Source organism: Morone saxatilis, unplaced genomic scaffold (assembly GCF_004916995.1).
Source record: "Morone saxatilis isolate NCDOM2014 unplaced genomic scaffold, NCSU_SB_2.0 Contig17, whole genome shotgun sequence".
Classification (NCBI taxonomy): Eukaryota; Metazoa; Chordata; class Actinopteri; family Moronidae; genus Morone; species Morone saxatilis.
In genome coordinates, this window is record NW_023339729.1 from 6825203 (window position 1) to 6843593 (window position 18391).

General features: G+C 39.4%; 1 protein-coding gene across 3 annotated transcripts; it reads left to right on the forward strand.

The window, feature by feature from the left end:
- Window positions 1-1436: 1436 nt before the first annotated feature.
- Window positions 1437-18358, forward strand: slc44a2 (solute carrier family 44 member 2). 3 transcript variants are annotated; one of them, XM_035660229.1, is made up of 22 exons: window positions 1437-1606; window positions 7804-7852; window positions 7936-8009; window positions 8573-8657; window positions 8825-8909; window positions 9018-9134; window positions 9251-9311; window positions 9450-9576; window positions 10587-10670; window positions 10967-11079; window positions 11182-11313; window positions 11404-11503; window positions 12080-12172; window positions 12714-12798; window positions 12988-13250; window positions 13413-13507; window positions 14190-14293; window positions 14382-14455; window positions 14595-14665; window positions 14760-14848; window positions 14946-15030; window positions 17715-18358. In XM_035660229.1, exons 1-22 carry the CDS (start codon window positions 1570-1572, stop codon window positions 17822-17824), a joined length of 2133 nt encoding a protein of 710 aa, XP_035516122.1. In that variant the 5' UTR covers window positions 1437-1569; the 3' UTR covers window positions 17825-18358. The 3 variants fall into 3 exon arrangements, with proteins under 3 accessions (XP_035516122.1, XP_035516120.1, XP_035516121.1); XM_035660227.1 differs by lacking the exon at window positions 17715-18358 and adding an exon at window positions 15282-17708; XM_035660228.1 differs by lacking the exons at window positions 1437-1606; window positions 17715-18358 and adding exons at window positions 5763-5950; window positions 15282-17708.
- Window positions 18359-18391: the final 33 nt, after the last annotated feature.

Consider the following 18391-nt stretch of genomic DNA (forward strand, 5'->3'; position numbering starts at 1 on the left):
CACATACATCATTCTGCACAGAGAGGTTCAAACATCACACTGTAGGAACAAGAAGAAAAACATATTTTTGAGTGGAGGGGGACACAACAAAAAGTCTGCTGACTTTACCAAGACATTTTTTTACAGGACGCTTGGTAACATTTATTTATTTGATTGTCTCTTATTTTAGATACATACAATGCTTTTCTTAAGATGCCTGATAACATTCGATACCTTTAAATATTTCATTGCTTTACTGGCACTACACATGACACTATTGTGGCCAAAGGTGTGACAATGCAGTTCCTGTCACAGTTCTCCTTTCCCACAAACTAACTGTATGGTCTATTAATGAGTGTAGCCTGCGTTCCAAGGATGGATGAAGCACTCGAATCCTTGTGTAAATGTAACAGTATCTCACAACACAAAAACTCCCTAAAGTCCTGCATTAAAATATGTGTCTAAAGATGTATAATCATTTAACACAACAATTGATACCTTTAAATTTTTAATGTAATTTAACACATGACTGTGGCCAAAAGGTGTGACAGAGCAGTTCCTATCACAGTTCACCCTCCCACCACTTGAGATGTGTGACGTGTGAAATGTTTTTCTTTCAGAGGAATTTTTTTATTTTGGTAGAAATTTTATCAAATTTGTTTTATCTTTTGTTTTTGGAAACTACATCACAGAGTTGTTGAGTCAGACAGACAGACAGACAGACAGTTATTTCTTTGCTATGCCCAGTTTAACTTCTCATGAAACTGTGTTTCTAGGTGGTACTAACAGTATGCTCTATTGATTACTAGTGGAGCAGTGCATGAAGTACGTCCTTGTGTAAATGTAACAAATGTAATCACACAAAAAACGTATCTAAGTTGTATGATCAGCAAAAGGTAGGCTATGAAAAGTTATATCATTATAATTATTACATTATTGATCTGTTACTCATGCATTTACTTGTGATCAGCATTTTAATGGTGTATTTGGTTAATGTTGAGCCAATTTTGAGTTGTGTAAAGTGTAAAGCTGTCAAATATATACAGTAAAGTGGAAAATATTTTCCTCTCAGCTGCAGAGGGGTAGAAGCGTAAAGCGTCTTGTATAATTGGTTAGGGTTAGTGGCACACTAAAGTGGCACAAAAATACTAAAGTTAAGCAGGAGCAGCTCTAAATATTTGTATTTTTTTTATAATTGTTGGGTACTTTCTGTCACACACGCACACATAAGGTTTAACATTTGAACACAATAACCCTCTGGTTTAATGTTAGAGCTCATTATGTTCGTTACAAACACATTTAACACCATACACATTCCATCGAAGTAGCGGCGAGACGAATGGTTTTGTCCCGGTCGGGCGCTCTCTGATTGGCTGTGGCAGCTGTCAGTCAACAGGCTCTGCTCTCTCATTGGCTGTCTGTCCTCTCCATTAGCCTGGAATGCACCGTGCTTCAGTTTGGTTTGGGATGGTCTCTCTGTCGCTGTAGCAGTCAGCCGCTGTTATTGATGTTTTTTTTCCTCGACATTTCCATGGTAACTGTCCTGTCTAAGGTCTGATCAGCAGCGAGGAGCCGAGCAGTGTATGAGAAATGGAGCTGGAAGAAAAAAACCCGGACCCTAAATACGGTAAGAACAGCTTTATGATACTGCTTTTCTCCTCGATCTTTGCTTTTTCTCAAACGGGCGAAGAAATGGAAACAATGACTGCAAGGGATGGAAGGGTGTGGACCTCATGGGTCTTATGCAGATCTGCACTCATCCTCATCCTCCTCAGCCGGGTTATTTTCCAGAGGACTTCTCATCAGTAATCTTTGGAAATTTCTATTTACTTAAGTTAGTATTTCATTTTTCATTTGACAATACATGAATACAATAAAGGGGAACCTGCTGTAGATGGGTGGTTGTATGTAGCTGGTTTGCCCTATTTCACACACCAAATATTGCTTAAAATGAAACCTAAAGTAGGCCTTCAGTTATGGTTGGTATATGGTTTATTGTTACTGATAACACAGGCTCATAAAGAAAAGTAGGTTAAGGTTGTCTTGGTAGGCCTATGTCTAATTAGCTTTATATTCCGGTTATAGTGTACTGCAGTGAAAACAAGGCCACAGAGGAGGAGTAGATAGTGTATTAGATTTATTGGGTTTCCCCGTTTTGTAGATTGACATATTGTCATTTCATCCACCCACAGATGCTCACATAAACTTCACCCACATTCATTGCTTTTCACACCATTTTGTTGCATGCCTACATATTAAGGAAAATACATCCTCTATATACCAGCCAAAGACATGACTCATCACTGATTATTATGTGTGTCACACATGCATTTTCCCCTCCAGCACCAACTTATCAGCCCACAGAAGCCTAGCGTGGTCTTCTCGTGTCTGGGCTGGGTTGTTGTTCATATGGACTGTTGAGTCATGAAGTTTTTGCAACCAGTGTTATTCTTGCTTTAATACCCTATGTCAGTGTTATTACATGAGAGGATGGCCACAGACCGCTCCTAAGCAAACCACAGTCTTCACACTGGTATTCCATAGGGAGGACGACACTAATGCTGCCTAACTGTTGAGTTAATTCTTCTTTCACAATGTAGGATGCTCCTAACAGCCCACACCCACAATGTTAAGTGTGCGTCCTCTTCAGTCAACCTGTGGAGCTCCCACTGTGGAGCATTTCCCCTTGTTGTTTTCCTGTTGCCATGTAAACAGCTCTTTTTTCTCAGCTCCCCTCCCCCAACAAGGCTAAAAGGTCAAAAACCACAACTGGAGATAAAGGTTTAATACACAATACACATTCCAGCTCGTCAGTATTCTTAAACAGCAGTTTTTATTTGCAGACTTTGGCCTGTGCAGTCCCTGGTTTCCTGCCCCTGTTACTACTACTACATTTCCTTCTGTCTAGGTGTGCAAGCAGGCAGGCTGCAGCCTGTCGCTCTACCCACTCAGCAGACACAGTCAGGAGACTTCCAGTCAATATTAAGCTGACAAACTCAGAACCATTACCAAACACACTGCATGTACACACATCTGCAAAAGCACGCACAGAGCAATTTCTACAGAATGTTTCACAATGAGCACTTGTCATTTGGTCTTGGAAAATCAGACAAACTCATTTGATGAGGAGTAGAGAGAGAGATAGTGATCTGAGTTGTTGTAACTATAGTACATAGTTTCTGTCAAGTCCCATATATTGATCATCTTTATCTACATACCCCAAATAGAAAGATAAAAATGTAGGAAGAAGAGCAGAGAGGAAAATATATACTCAAAATGTCTCCTTGGTGTACAGTCCGCATGCACGTACACACACATACACATTCATACACATTCAAACACACACACACACACTCACACACAACCACAGTGCCCACTAACCCATTAAGTTAGCCAGGGAAAGCTTCATCTGATAACCCCTCTGGGCCCATTAGTGAATCACATCAGTCATGACATCATCACTTCCTTTAACACACACACACACACACACACACACACACACAAATACACATACACTCAGCCGTGATTAGAGTAACGTATCATATCATCAGCAGGAGCAGAGACCGTATGACTCCACTTTTAACATAAACACATTATATACTGTATAGGATCACTAGGGTTTGGGTTAGGTTTGCCAGACATATTGAACTCCATGTGGACCTGTATGCAGACTGACATCGTCTGGAAGGGCCTCTGGGTTTTCACCTTTAGGGCCCCTCGAGTATGTAATGAGCTACTGGAGGAACCCATGGTCCCCAAATGAAAACACCATAACATTTATGCCTTTTAAAAACATCTCTTCTTAAAGGTGCTACATTCAGATTAACATCAGAAAACCAATATCACGGTAATTTTGCCAATTAAATAAACAAACAAGACCATTTACAAGACATTTGGCAGCCTTTACACAACAAATCTGCTGGAATGCTTTCAACACAATCAGATATTGTTTTATGGCACAAAGCGGGCAGCTCTGATGGAGCTGTGTCTCTCACAATCACAGATGGTCCTACAAATGAAAGGCTGCTGGAAAAATCACTTTCAGTGTTTATCCCCTTCAGTAAAGGGAAAGAGAGAAAACGTATACACACAAACTGATGGCATGGAGGTAGAGCAAACAGCAACAGAAAACCCTTCTAACGTTTTATATAAATACTGTGTAAACAATCCAAACCAGTGTCTCACTGCATCTAGAATACTAAACACCTCAGCACTCAGACCCCCCGCTGTTTTATGCACCTGTTATGTGCCGGTACGTCTTTATGATGCAATTATTATGGTTAACAGTAATTTCTCAACAATTGGAATCTAAAAGTTAAAATACACAATCCATGACTTAAAAAACAAAACTTTCCCAAAACAGACAACATATTTAATAAATAATTGTAAAACCCAGTCAATACAAGGATACTGATATCATTAGCCCATTTTAGATTATATTATTGGTCCATAAGTAACAAGAAATTGCAGTACAGGGGGATTAATCTAGTCCAAAGCTAACAAAACCCACCAGCACCTCTAAAACTTAACATTTTATATCTCGTGTTGCAGTTTTTAGGGGCTGTCACGTGCTTGAGTCCAGGAAGTTACTGCTCCCAGCCAAGATATAGTCTGGCACATAATGGCAAATTATTGTTTTTGAGTTTTGGTTTTTGTACAGATTATCAAATTAGACATAAATTGAGTTTAAGACGAGCTGGTAGACAAATATGTTTCCTTTGGCCAGAGCCAGACTAGTTGTGTCCCTCTGTTTCAGCCTTTATGCTAAGTTACTGTCTCCTGGCTGTAGCTCTATACTTATACCGACAGACATGACAGTTGTATTGATCATCTAACTGTCAACAAGATAGCAAATATGCAACCTTCTCAAAATGTTGAACTATTTCTTGTTGATATCAGCCTCACAAATCCAGCATCTGTTGTGCTTCAGTATCAGTTAAGGAAACTGAGTTTCTTAAGAAGCAGGAGTTTGAGTTTGTATGGGCAAGGACATGGCACTGTGTATCTAACAGGCACATGTGTTTGGTCAATAGTTAGTATTGTATTTCATGCTATGGCATGCTGTCAGTCCGTCACATGACAGCAGAAGTGGGCAGACCAGACACGGGCTTGTGCCAACAGAGAACCAGTAGGGCGGTCTTATCTCTGATGTACAGTCCAGCTCACCGCCTCGTATGTCAGGCACACACACAGGGCATCATAACCAAATCATTGTCTTAACAATGCATGAAACCATTTCAAGAAATCATTGTTCATTGTTGAGGAAGTTAGTGATATGAAGTTTGAATATATAAGCACTTTGGGTGGAGGGGTGTGGTCGAAGTGCTGTGACAAGCTGAAAAATATGGCTTAAAGTAGAAACAGGAAACTGAGAAAGCACTGAGAGGAGGCCATACATATTACTGGAAATGGGTTAAACATAAAACTGTTAAGTTTGCAGTATTTAATAGTGCTGTGTTCTTTCCAAAGCCCATGTCCAGTGCCTTGTTGTGAGAGTGGTACTTGTTTGGACATGTGACTACTGTTGCACACTGAAAACAGCTGTAACAAGCAAACAGTGAACACTAAAATAACTGTTTATGGTGGCGGAGTGAAATACTGTTTTGATTTCAGAACATGTCCCTGTAGTCAGATGTCTTAAGTCAATTTTGGCAACAGCAGGTTCACAGGCGCCACAAGTCTTTGTTGCTGTTGCTGCTCCTCTCTCAATTCCCCCATCAAAACTGTTTTCACTGCAATTCCCCCGACAACTCCTGAGCCAAGAGAGGGGCCGAAGAGAGTAGGAGGGAATAGGCGTCGAAGCTTTGAATACACTGAAAGAAGGAAGTGGAGAGTAAAGGGTTGCATGATGTAGACTTCATACAGGAAGGAGACATAAAGAGACAACTACAACACAACAGACAGGGAGAAATTTATAAAACCACCCATGACAGAAACAATAACGACGGAATGACAAAATACGACGGACGAGGTACTGTGACAGCCGTGGTTTATGTTGAACTGAAGGTTAATTTGTTGCTTACTTGTTAATAAGGTCTTATTGACGTTTTTAATGTGTCAAACAACAGCTGCACTGACTAATGGCTCATGGCTCGTTCACTTATTGTGATGGTTATTGGAGTGCTTTAAGTTAGAGATGTAATGATACACTCAACTCACGATTCGACACAATTCACGATACTGGGTTCACAATGCAATTGTCCAATATTTTTTTTAACAAAATGAAATTGAAGACAAATTATGACTGAAAAAGATTATTTCATTTCCCAGACAAATAACTACAAAATAAATGTTCTCTTATATTTTCTTTATCAAATCATAGAATCATTTTCTGTTTCTGTGGTAGTGTATGCGGATTGATTCACGTTATATGTCTGAGGGAGAGTATATACTGTGTGAAACAGTGCATATTTCCTTTTCTTTGCACAAGTGAAACTTAAGTCTTTGCACCTTCATACCACAATTGATTTCACCATTCATCTTGTCATCTCACCAATTTGAATCTTCACATATTTGTATCAGCAGTTTAACTGTACAGTGCACTTTTAATTTCCCATTTACCAGCAATGTGTTTCTGATGGTTCCAGTTGGGTCATGGTGCGGTGTGTGGGCAGTGTGTGTATGTGTGTGTGAGTGTATTAGCAGTGTGTGGTGTAGCAGACATACTGCATGTAAGCACAAGGCAGTGACAGCAAGTAGCTGGTCTCACTTCTGACTCCCACATTGCGTCTGTGACAGGGCTTAAAGGACCGTTAAATGCTACTTCATCATGTGACATGCCAGACATTTGCAGTAATGTGACAGGATGTGTAACAGAGTTATCTAACCAGAGGATGTTGCTTGAGGACATTATGTTTACTGAATTCTTCAAGCTGATTTCCTGTCTAACACATATTTTTGAGTTGTAACTTAGACCTCTGACTGTGAGCGATGAGCACATTCATACTCACTGTTCCTTTAAAATGCTGACTCACAGTGTTAGCTCATCATGATCACTCACTCTAGGCAGTGGGCTTGGTTGATGTTTCTCCTCTGCCGTGTCTGAGGTGTGTGACACCGTCGCCAGGGAGCCATTTTGTGGGTTGCTAGGCATGACAGTCAGGCAGAAGAATCCTTTTGTTCAGGAGGCTGTCCTGCCCTTGTCAATAATACATGGACTTATTATATATTGTACTCATATCTCCTGCACAGAGAGTGCTCTTTGTGTGCACCCATGCACTGAACTTATTTATACACTCCTCTGTAGATATTAATAAAGTATCAATAATTTAAAAAAAGAGATTAGTTTGTGTAATCAGTGTCAAAAACAACTGATGTATAGCTTAGTTTCAGCTTGCTTTAAATAGCTACTTATATAACCACCATGAGACAAGCACTTCAAAGGTATTCATAGGAAATCTATTGCAGCAAAGACCACCGTTTAACCATCAACTATATTATCATTACTGTTCAGTGGAATCGTATTTCAACAGTGATGCCATACCATGACATATTACCATATCTGAGACGTATTCCTTTTAAAATTGTGATCTTAATTTCAATAACAGTATCAGCACCCAAGGGATTCAGATATTGTTATTTGGCCAGTGCGATGGGTGTTTGAACCTTTCCCCAGTAGGTGGTGGTTAACAGGTTCACAATTAGACGGTGGCACAGCGGTTAGTGGTTAGCCAAAACAGTTTCTGAAGTGACACCGCTGGATTTTTCTCAACTGGCCTTAATGAGTGTATGATAGTCCCATTACAACGAGGGTAGAATTCAATATATTTACAAAATAATTTTCAGTCAGACACTGACAAGCCTGTTGTTTCTTCTTATCCACAGGGGAGTCCAGGAAGTTTGACCCAAACTTCAAAGGGCCAATTTACAACAGGTGAGACGTCTGTTTAAACTGCTGATCATAATTATTTTCTTTCTGATCTACAAGACACCACTAACAGTATTTTTCCTCCTCAGGGGCTGCACAGATATCCTCTGCTGTATTCTCTTCATCTTAGCCTTGTTCGGGTACTTTGCCGTGGGCATCCTCGGTAAGACTGATCCTCCAATATGTAATTTATTGGACACATGATGATGGTAGAGAAACCCTACTTATATTATTGCTTAATGTTTATTATTTATTTTATATATTTAAGACCATCAAAATTAACGACTGTTCTCCGGTACGACATGGTTTATTCTTGCATTCAACAGGGTGGTGTATAAGGCTCTTCCCCGATCCCTTAGATACAGCGGGTCTACCATATATACTATTATAACATTGGCCACCAATACAAAACATGATACAGCATACATGTGTGTTCTGATTTTGATCTCTGGTCCTCTTCTCAAAGTGAGGAATCGTTTACATATTTAAGACGTAATGCTTTGTCTGTTTGCCTAAAATGCAAACCTTTTTCCATGTCATTAATACAATATGAACAGAGTTTGTCTTTACGGACTGGAGTTTTATTTAAATGTCACTTGTTGTCAGCAAGGAACTAATTCATACAACCAGTTAATTTTGTAGTTTTTCTCAGTATGTGTGACATTCCATTTTTATTATTTATTGTCATTTGAACTAATGTTCAGAATTTAATTCTTCTCCATGCAGCCTGGTCTCAGGGTGACCCCAGGAAAGTGATCTACCCCACAGACAGCAGGGGGCAGTTCTGTGGACAAGCTGGAACACCTCTGGAGTGAGTTCAGTATGAATGTGTTTGTCTACAGTGAATGTGTCCATTTAGACTATCTTGTGTATTTCAGATAATGATTGGTATTACTGTAATCTGATTTGGGACTTAAGAGACATTTATTTATGATACAGGCCAAATAATAGTTTTGTTTCGTTGTTCTCACGTGACAGGAAGAAGCCTCTTCTGTTCTACTTCAACATCTTGAAATGTGCCAGTCCTCTGGTGCTGCTGGAGTTCCAGTGTCCCACCACACAGGTCAAATATGATTATCTACTTATATTTTATGTTCATTGAAAATTTTGTTTTACTTCTTAACAAGCACGTTAATTCACAACCTTGATTGTATGTTTTTATTGTGTCCAGTTATGTGTGGAAAGCTGTCCTGACAGGCATTTGACATTGGTGAAAGCCAAGCTAAACAGCAAAGATCATGAATACTACAAACAATACTGTAAGGAAGGAGTGGACTTTGCCAAATTGGTACGTATTTAAGTCATTTGAGTATTCAAATTTATTCACAGTGGCCCTGTGAAATGCATTACAGTACAATAAAGATGTTTTTAAAAGTGCATTGAAGGCTGTTTTACATGATACAGAGTCCTCCTGAGATTTTGAGGGATAGTTTGTGTCCGGCCATGCTGATGCCCAGTAAACCCTGTAAGTGAGGAGCTTGTTTCTCTTCTGAACTTATTTCATTTTCACCCACACTGGAAGCTGCTGTGTCTGTACGACTGTTGTTCACGTGTGAAACTGAAACATATAAAACCATAAATGGATCATCTTTTCCCTACACAGTCACCCGTCGCTGCCTTCCTGCCCTGGGAACGATGAAAGGCGGAGTGGTGGTGGTGGGCAATGAGACCACTTTTGATGACGGAGAAGGCACCACCGTCAATGCCACAGATGTGCTAGAAGCATCCAAGTGAGTCCTTTTCACTGTATGGCAACACACATGTACACACATAATATGCTGATATTATAACATTAATCAGTCTGGTTATGCTGCACAATTGCAGAACTGTTTGATTAACACACCGGTACGATCCTGTTATAATTTCACATTATCTCAACTCTAAAAGGCTCTGAAATGACCTACAGATGCTCATTAAATGTGTGAAATTTGCTGGATAAATCAGCAGGGGTCCCCTGAATGCAATAACCACTGACTGTTCAGGAAATTAGTGCTGAAACAATTACTCATTTAATCATCATGATTAATTGACAGAAAAGTACCATTTTGACCATTTTGACAATAAGTTTATAATTGTAAATTGAATCCCTTTGTGGGGAAATTGTGACATTTTGCTGTTAGGTGGCTAAATGAACCAGTTCAGGATCGATGCTCGACAAATCTTGCATCACATCCCCATCATGTTTCACTACAGTGTCCAATTTAAACGTGTTTATGCTCTTGTTTACTCGGTATGCTGTGTGTTTGGTACAGTGTAAGCCTGCTTTGGTTCTCCTCTATTTGCATGAACCCTGGAGGGTGTTTATGTCAGCGTTTTTTATCAGCGTTTTTCCCACTGGGGAGGTTCCCTGCATGTTATTTATCAAGATGATGAGTATTACAGGCTGTTGTATGTTGTATTCTTGTATTCAAATTATTTGCCATATTAATTTCCAATGAGACATGACTAGCCTGATAAATTAATAACTTGCTACAATTCCTTTGTAGCAAGTCACTTAAGAATGAATTACAAACTCCATTATTTAAGTAAATTAAGAAGTTTCATGTCTAAATCTACAATTATCTTGGCTAAGAAGCCCAACCTTGCCAACCAATTGCTTTAACTACTGTAACACTGTAGCATATTTTGTGAGGTTCAGTGCTCCATACTTGGCAGCTGTACAATGTTATTTTGGAGTGCTTCTCTTTTTCGTCGTCTTTTTTTTTTTGGTTTGTTTTTAATTAAATTTCCTTTGTAACAGGAAGTCAAATGTGGTTGTTGAAGCTCGCCAGGTGGCCATGAGAATCTTTGAGGACTACACGCAGTCTTGGCACTGGATATTACTGTAAGTCTGCCTACTTCCTCCTGGTTACAATAACAGAAATGTGTTTAGAACATCACAACGAGAGACAAAAGATTTACAGGAAAAATAACACCAGTTTATTTCTTTCTTATACATTAACTGTTCTTTATAGCCACTGAACAGATTCAGTCAGCCAATTCACGGCAGTTATCATTGCTGTTAAATGTTTTTGAAAAATATCCATGACAGAAACTGCCAAGACAAAGATTACAGGCAAAAATGCTAAAATACTCAGTTGTTAACTCTGTTACAATGTTTGATGTGTCCAACCTTTCCAGTGGCTTGGTGATCGCCATGGTGGTCAGCTTGATTTTCATTGTCTTGCTGCGATTCCTGGCTGGCATCATGGTCTGGGTCATGATTGTTTTGGTTATTCTAGTCATCGGATATGGTAAGTCTTCAGCCTCTGGAGATGCTAAAGTTGTTATCTGCTTATATTAAAATGAAAAACATGTAAATATTATATTATTTAATATTTTTAACATATTTTTAGGGATTTTCCACTGTTACATGGAGTTTGCGAGTCTGAAGGGAGAGCCGGGTGCTGACGTTACCATCCGTGACCTGGGCCTGCAGACGGACTTCTCTGTCTACCTGCAGATCAGACAGACCTGGCTGGCCTTCAGTACGCACAGACACACTTTTTATTCTTAAACACATCTCTGTATGAAGTGTTTATGAATTCTGTTAATCTAATGCCTTCACTGTTTTGCAGTGATCATCCTGGCTATTGTGGAGGTCATCATCATCCTGCTACTCATCTTCCTCAGGAAGAGAATCCTGATTGCCATCGCCCTCATCAAAGAGGCCAGCAGGTCAGTCTGAATCCCAGTCTGGCATTGTACAGCGTCATATTTTAAAGCTGCCCTAATCAATATTTTTAGAATTACAATCGATTCAATTACTATTATTAAGCTTATTATTATGTGTAAGCTTGTAGTGAGTTTGCAGTGTTCCTCACCTCTACAAAGCGATTCAGTGTCTTTCAGCTCTTTGTTTTGGATTTATGGATTACATTTGCTAACACATTTACCATAACAACATTATATGGTAATAATATGTCAATGTTGTATTTGCTTCTTGTTTTGCTGCCCAGAAAAGGTGAAAAAATGAATGAATGCTGCTTTAATTTGATTGCTTCTGTTGTCAGAACACTAAGATGAGACCTTTAGTTCTTACACTTAATATTACTGTAAAGCTGGATATATACTTGCTTTTTATCCACACGTTTGTGTTGCGTACACAGTGTGCACAACTACAGGTCCAAAAGGAAGTATAGTTCTTGTCTAAAGGAGTGCTAAGCTGAGTTTCTTTGTTTGGGGAGCTTTTACCCAACTGTTGGAGACTATTATATCTAAACTTATTGACATAATGTTTTGATTGTTTTTCAGAGCTGTTGGGCATGTGATGTCTTCACTGTTCTACCCACTGCTGACCTTTGCCCTCCTGGCCGTGGTGATTGCTTACTGGGCCATCACTGCTGTGTATCCTTTCATTTGTCCACATGATGATCAAAGATGGTCAAAACATAAATGTGTCATTTTATAGTTATTCACTCAGTCAGTCTTTTTTTTTTTTCACGTTCCATTGCACAAGACTCCACACTGCATAGGTTTTTATTCTTACGATATTTTATGCATTTTGGGTTACAGGAAAAGAACGAAGAAAATGTGACAAAAGATAATTCCACACTAAAGAAAGTAAATATGTTAGGGTGTAAAAAAGATTTTAAAATAGATAAAAGAAATTACAAAAATTGATAAATACTTACCTAAATTAATGAAATGGACAACCTGATAATTTTAATAATCATCTATATTAATTAGCCAATTAATCCATCAGTTAAACATTTAATCCATCACATTTAGTACTTCTCAAGGCTGTACTCTATATGCTATATATACTATATGCTCTATAACTTTAATTACCTGTTTGTGGCATATTCCCATAAATAGATGTCTCTTGATTGTGACCTTTTCAGAGATTTCCTCCCTTTGTAATAATCTCCTTGACTGTTCCGACCAGTTTCTTGTCCACCTCTAATGAGCAGGTGTACAAAGTATTCAACAACTCTGAGTGTGAGTACTCACGAGAGACCTGCGACCCCAAGGTATGCGTGTGTGTGGGGTTGAGCCAAAAAGCCAAACAAATGTTCTGCTTATATTTGACACCTTTGAGGAAGAGACTATTACGTTGCTGTTTACCTGGACAGCATCACACTTTTGATCATAGTTGCCTGTATGAAATATATATAGACCTATATATAGACCTATAGTCTGCCATCTCTCTCTTTCTCCAGACATTCAACACCTCCAACATTTCAACTCAGTGTCCTGATGCAGAGTGCCTGTTTGCCTTCTATGGTGGGGAGACCCTCTACCACAAATACCTCATCCTGTTCCAGTTCTACAATGTCTTCCTCTTCTTCTGGTGCGCCAACTTTGTGACGGCCCTGGGCCAGGTCACTCTGTCGGGGGCCTTCGCCTCGTATTACTGGGCCTTCAAGAAGCCTGAAGATATCCCTGCCTTCCCCATCTTCGCCTCGCTGGGACGGGCTCTCCGGTTAGATTATTTTAATTTGTACACTTATCTGTATTTGTGTATATTTAAAGCTTGTGCAAGTGGAAGTGAGGCATATGCTAAGGTCAGTAGGTGGGTTACCCTAGCTGTGCGACAGGGAGTGTTTCATGCTCACAGATGGCTTCTGTCTCCCCTTCTGTCCAGATACCACACAGGCTCCCTGGCTTTTGGCTCTCTGATCTTGTCTATGGTCCAGGTCATCAGGGTCCTTCTGGAGTACCTCGATCACAAGTTGAAAGGTCAGAAGATTTAACTTCAGAACAAGATGACTGACTTGCTAAATGACTCGACTACCCATAATTATCATATATTTATTAGAGCCTGATCAATATATCTGTTGGCTGATATTTTTTGCCAATATTGGCCTATAGCAGCCATATCCTTATTATTACAGTATCAGTGTATATGTTATCCGTTATGGTCCGATATGAAAACTGTTTAACAGTATGTTATATTGGTGTAACTACAACGTTTATCCAACAGAATGCTGCAGCAAGCAAGCATCACAGAGTAAAAGATAATAAGGAGCACTAAGCAATGTCAACTAGAATTAGTTAGTTATTATGTATATGTTAAAATATTATTTAACATATTTGTATAAGAAATCAGCTGTATGTTAACAGTCTTAATGGTGCACAGTCCACATGGAACAGGCTATTTTCTATCAATCTGTCACTATATTTATCTGTGACTTTATGTATTTAGGATATTGTTGTTAAACTGGTTAGTGATGAATCCTGGTTTTGGATATATGCATGTGTAATGTGTAATGGGTAGGTCAGAATAATGCATGTTATCTAATAAAATCTTTTCTTATTTCTTTTTAGCAAGAGGGACATGTACAGGGTATCAAAGGTGTATATAACTTAGTCAGACATCGTTTGTTGCTGTAATTGTAACATTCTCGCTCTCGTCCTTCAGGTGCTCAGAACAAGTTTGCTAAATTCCTGCTGAGCTGCATGAAGTGCTGCTTCTGGTGTCTGGAGAAATGTATCAAGTTCCTTAACAGAAATGCCTACATCATGGTGAGTTCACTTGTAACTGGTTACAGCAGCATTAAGAGATGTTGAATCTGGTGAGGTTTTAAAGTGGTAAATTGTTGTTTTTCTCCAGATTGCCATCTATGGAAAAAGCTTCTGTCCCTCAGCTCGAGATGCCTTTTTCCTTCTCATGAGAAACATCATCAGGTAGAATTTCATTATATTTATATCCACAATTTATAATTCTATAATCATTAAACTGCAACATTTATAAAATGTTTAATCTATTCTGGTTTAATTTGCTTATTTGCTCTCAAAGTCTTTAACTGTACCCATTTCCACATAGGGTGGCTGTTTTAGATAAAGTAACTGACTTCCTGTTGTTTCTTGGGAAGCTCCTCATCGTTGGAATTGTTGGTAGGAGAGCTTTTATTCTTATATCAAAAGTGTCGTCTGTTCTCTAAACAGAAGTTCTAGTTTAAATCCACTAATTCACTCTTTTTCTGTGCAGGGATCTTCTCTTTCTTCTTCTTCTCTGGAAGAATTAAAGCAGTGGAGGAGGCTGCTCCATCTCTGAACTATTACTGGGTGCCAATACTGGTGAGAGAGTTATATTTGTGTGATTTGATTCTTTGAGCTCACCGGTGGGCTTTGATGCAACAGCAGAGGTCTTGATGTATGTGTTTTTCTCGCCTAGACGCTGGTAGTGGGATCCTACCTCATCGCCCATGGCTTCTTCAGCGTGTACGCCATGTGTGTGGACACACTGTTCCTCTGCTTCTGTGAGTAACTTTGTATTCATCCAGGTCTTCTCTCTTCGTCCTCTTGTTTTCAAGCTCTCATAAAACTGTCAAAAGCTGACATGCTGGTTTCTTCTTCCTGCCATGTTTCTGATTCTTCTTCTCTTTTGTCTCATTTCTCCCATTAATTTACCTTATTTTCACACATTCCCTATTTCATGTTTTCATTTCCCCCTGATTTTCCATTAACCCACTCAAAAACACAAAATACGCATACCCTGCACATGCAAAAGGTGAGGACTTGGAAAGAAACAACGGCTCGTCTGAAAGGCCTTACTTCATGTCCCCCGAGCTGCACGAAATCCTCTCCAAAACAAAGAGGCTGGAGGAAAATGGCGATGCTGTTGAGCAGGCGGATTCTGCCAAGCCGGCGGACGAGGTGAAGTTGGAGGAAGAGACCCCTCTTCAGCAGCAACAAGACGGAGAGATCCAACTTAAACAGCAGACAGTGCTAAAGCAGGACAACGAAGAGGAGCAGCCTCTGCAGTCCAAAACGGATGCCGAAGAGCCAAAAGAGGAGAAAAAAGAAGAAGAAAAAGTAAGCGAGGCAGAGGATGCTGAAAAGAAAGAAGAACCGGAGGAAAGAGAAGAGGTGAAAGAAGCAGCAGAAAAGCAAGAGTTGAAACAGGAGGAAAAGCCTGAAGAGGTGTCGCCTCCTGCTGTGGAGGCTGAGAAAGAGGAGACTGGTGAAAAGAAAGAGGAGAAAGACGAAGAAAATCCACCGTCTGCACCACAGGAGTAGACGTTAGCAGTAATGTAAGGGCAAAAATAAAAAAACAAGGTGTGGTAAACCTCATAAAGCATTAAGAATGAAAAAACTGTACTGCAACTTTGTGATATGGACCTGTTAAATGTACGGCATACAACAAGCTAAAATTTCAGATCGCCTTGCTATTTGAGTGGTGTGACGTCAAGCTGGAGAAGGTCGTGGAGGTCGTGAAGGTCGAAGCAGGTCAAAGCCCAGTGCATCTCTGTAGCTTGAAAAAATGCTCTGTTGTGTTGGTTTTAGAACAGTGTTGGTTTTTATATTGTGAAGATCTGTAGAACTTTGTGAGTGCTAAACCTGTGCCTGATTACTGTCACTAATAGTTATTGTCTTAATCCTGTTATGCACTACAGAACCACCAAGTACCGTGTTTACAGTCAGAACAAACACATCTCAATCGATGGTGAATCTCTTTCACTGTTTACAATAATACCAGCTGACGCCAAAATGTTACAGACATATTTGATATACTGTATGAATATTGGATCTTTTTTCCGTTATGGGACTTGTATATATACAGTAGTGTATGTCCATTATGTATTTTTTGGCTTCAGTCTAGATGGGATCCCATGTATTGTATTGCCACCTACTTGCCTTGGTATTTCGGACTGGCGTAAGTGCTGTGAATGTCTCGCCATGACGCAGCCTTTGTGACCTCTCTGCAGACCCCAACAGTTGTTTACTGATCCCACCTGCCTTGCCCTGTCCCTGTCCTCTCTCTGTCTCTCTGTCTTTCTAAGTGCTGCATGGTGTTGACATGGCCTTCTGAATGCTCGCGGCTAACATCTTAAGTCTCTGGATGCTTTTGTACTTTTTTCCCCTGTTTGTCAACTTGTGAAAGATGTAAGTTGATTTTCCACTAAAATTACTGATGACATTCCATATTTATTGGATGTAAATCTTGATTAAAGGTGATTGTATTTAATCATAGTAGTTCTGTTATGGGTAAACACATGAGTTTCAAGGTGGTTTGGAGTTTTGAAAACAGGTGAGTTTGCATTTCCAACAAAGTCAGCCCGAACTTTGATTTTGTCTTAAAGGGGCACTCCAACAGTTTTACATGTTAAATTCACTTTACTTGTAGAGTCCTACTCTTTTCTTAGGCTCTGGAGGATGAATTTTTTTACTCGTTGGGATTGGGGGCTACACATTTTCACCATAAAGCCTGTGTTACATACTGGGGCCCTAACATTTTAAAGGAGTGTGCATACAACAAGATAACAAAAAGATTTGCATTATGGGAATTATAGTATCGTGAGTTTTAAGAACTTGAGCCATCTTAGGGACTAAAATCAGAATATCTTTGGCTCTACGACATTGATTTAGAGCAGTGGATCCCAACATTTTTGGCTTATGATGTTAAATAAAGCAATGTCAATGTCCTAATCTAAGGATTTTTAGATACCTGAAGAGGCAGTATCCAGAATATTTGGAGTCCCTTCTAGAGGCCCAACCTGCAGATTGGCAGTAGTAAAGTACCTTAATGCCACCTGAAAACATTGTTTTTGCTGACCTCTCGTGGTTTATCTTATCACCTTGCTGGAGGGATGTTCAGGTTTTCTCCAGGACTCTGTGACTCTGTTGTGTGTGGTTACGAGCAGAACAAAGCACACTTCAAACCACACCCAACAGACTTGAAATTTTCAGGAAGAAATCAAAACACTGCTTTCAGCCTGGTGTTCAGTTACTCTTCAACTGTTTCCCTTACCTCATGGAAGTGCAGTATTAAATTACTGGAGTGCCCCTTTAATTCTTAACCAGCTGATAGGCAAAACATATATCATGCACCGACTTTCTAAATAATAGATGGTCAATGCATGAATACAAGAACAGTTAAAATTACTTAGTGTTAGCATGCTGTTGATAAAATGTTGTTTAACTGCTTTTGTTCATGTCACAGTGGAGGATCTGGAGCGCAACGATGGATCAGCAGAAAGGCCGTATTTCATGTCGCAGAACCTGCTCTCCCTCCTGAAGAAATCCAATGAAGAGCCCAAATCTGTAGATTAAGTCACAGTTTTGTGTTTGTTTGTGTGTGTGCGTGCGTGCGTGCGTGCGTGAGTGTGAGTGTGTAATGTTTTTAAGTTCAAATCAACAAAAAGAGGAATTACAGTGCTATTTCCTGTGTACAAATGTGTACAGTGTCTTTCTGCCAAATGGAATTAATTTCTGTTGAGTGTCATTTAGTTTATGTGGAACTTTTGAAGGGTCCAGTATCTTTGAGTGAGATCTCCAATTAATGGCAGATGTAGTGTGTTAATACATGAGTAAAGCTGTGCTTTATCCATTTAATTTTGCATATTGCACTGATTGAAATTAGCTCACCAAAGCAAAGTTGTTAAACTGCAGGCGATTAAAAGCTTAGTATGATACTCAAAGCCTTAAGAGATTACAAATGACCCAAGTGGTTTTACTTGGATTTGCAGTCATTATTTTTAACGACTTGTTCTTTTTGTTCATTCTCTCCACTGAACACCAAACATATCAATGAATAATGTGCAAATTTTGAGTTTTGTTGTATATTAATAAAAGTTTGTGTTGCCATATCAGTGTTCAGAATAAAGAATAAGCAATGTA

What these genes read in the sequence shown, in the direction of transcription:
- slc44a2 (XM_035660227.1), top strand. Translation starts at nt 1,570, where the DNA reads ATGGAGCTGGAAGAAAAAAACCCGGACCCTAAATACG. An exon ending in CAAGCTGGAACACCTCTGGA is followed by an intron (nt 8,658 to 8,824) that starts GTGAGTTCAGTA and finishes CTCACGTGACAG; the next exon opens with GAAGAAGCCTCTTCTGTTCT. An exon ending in TATTCTAGTCATCGGATATG is followed by an intron (nt 11,080 to 11,181) that starts GTAAGTCTTCAG and finishes ACATATTTTTAG; the next exon opens with GGATTTTCCACTGTTACATG.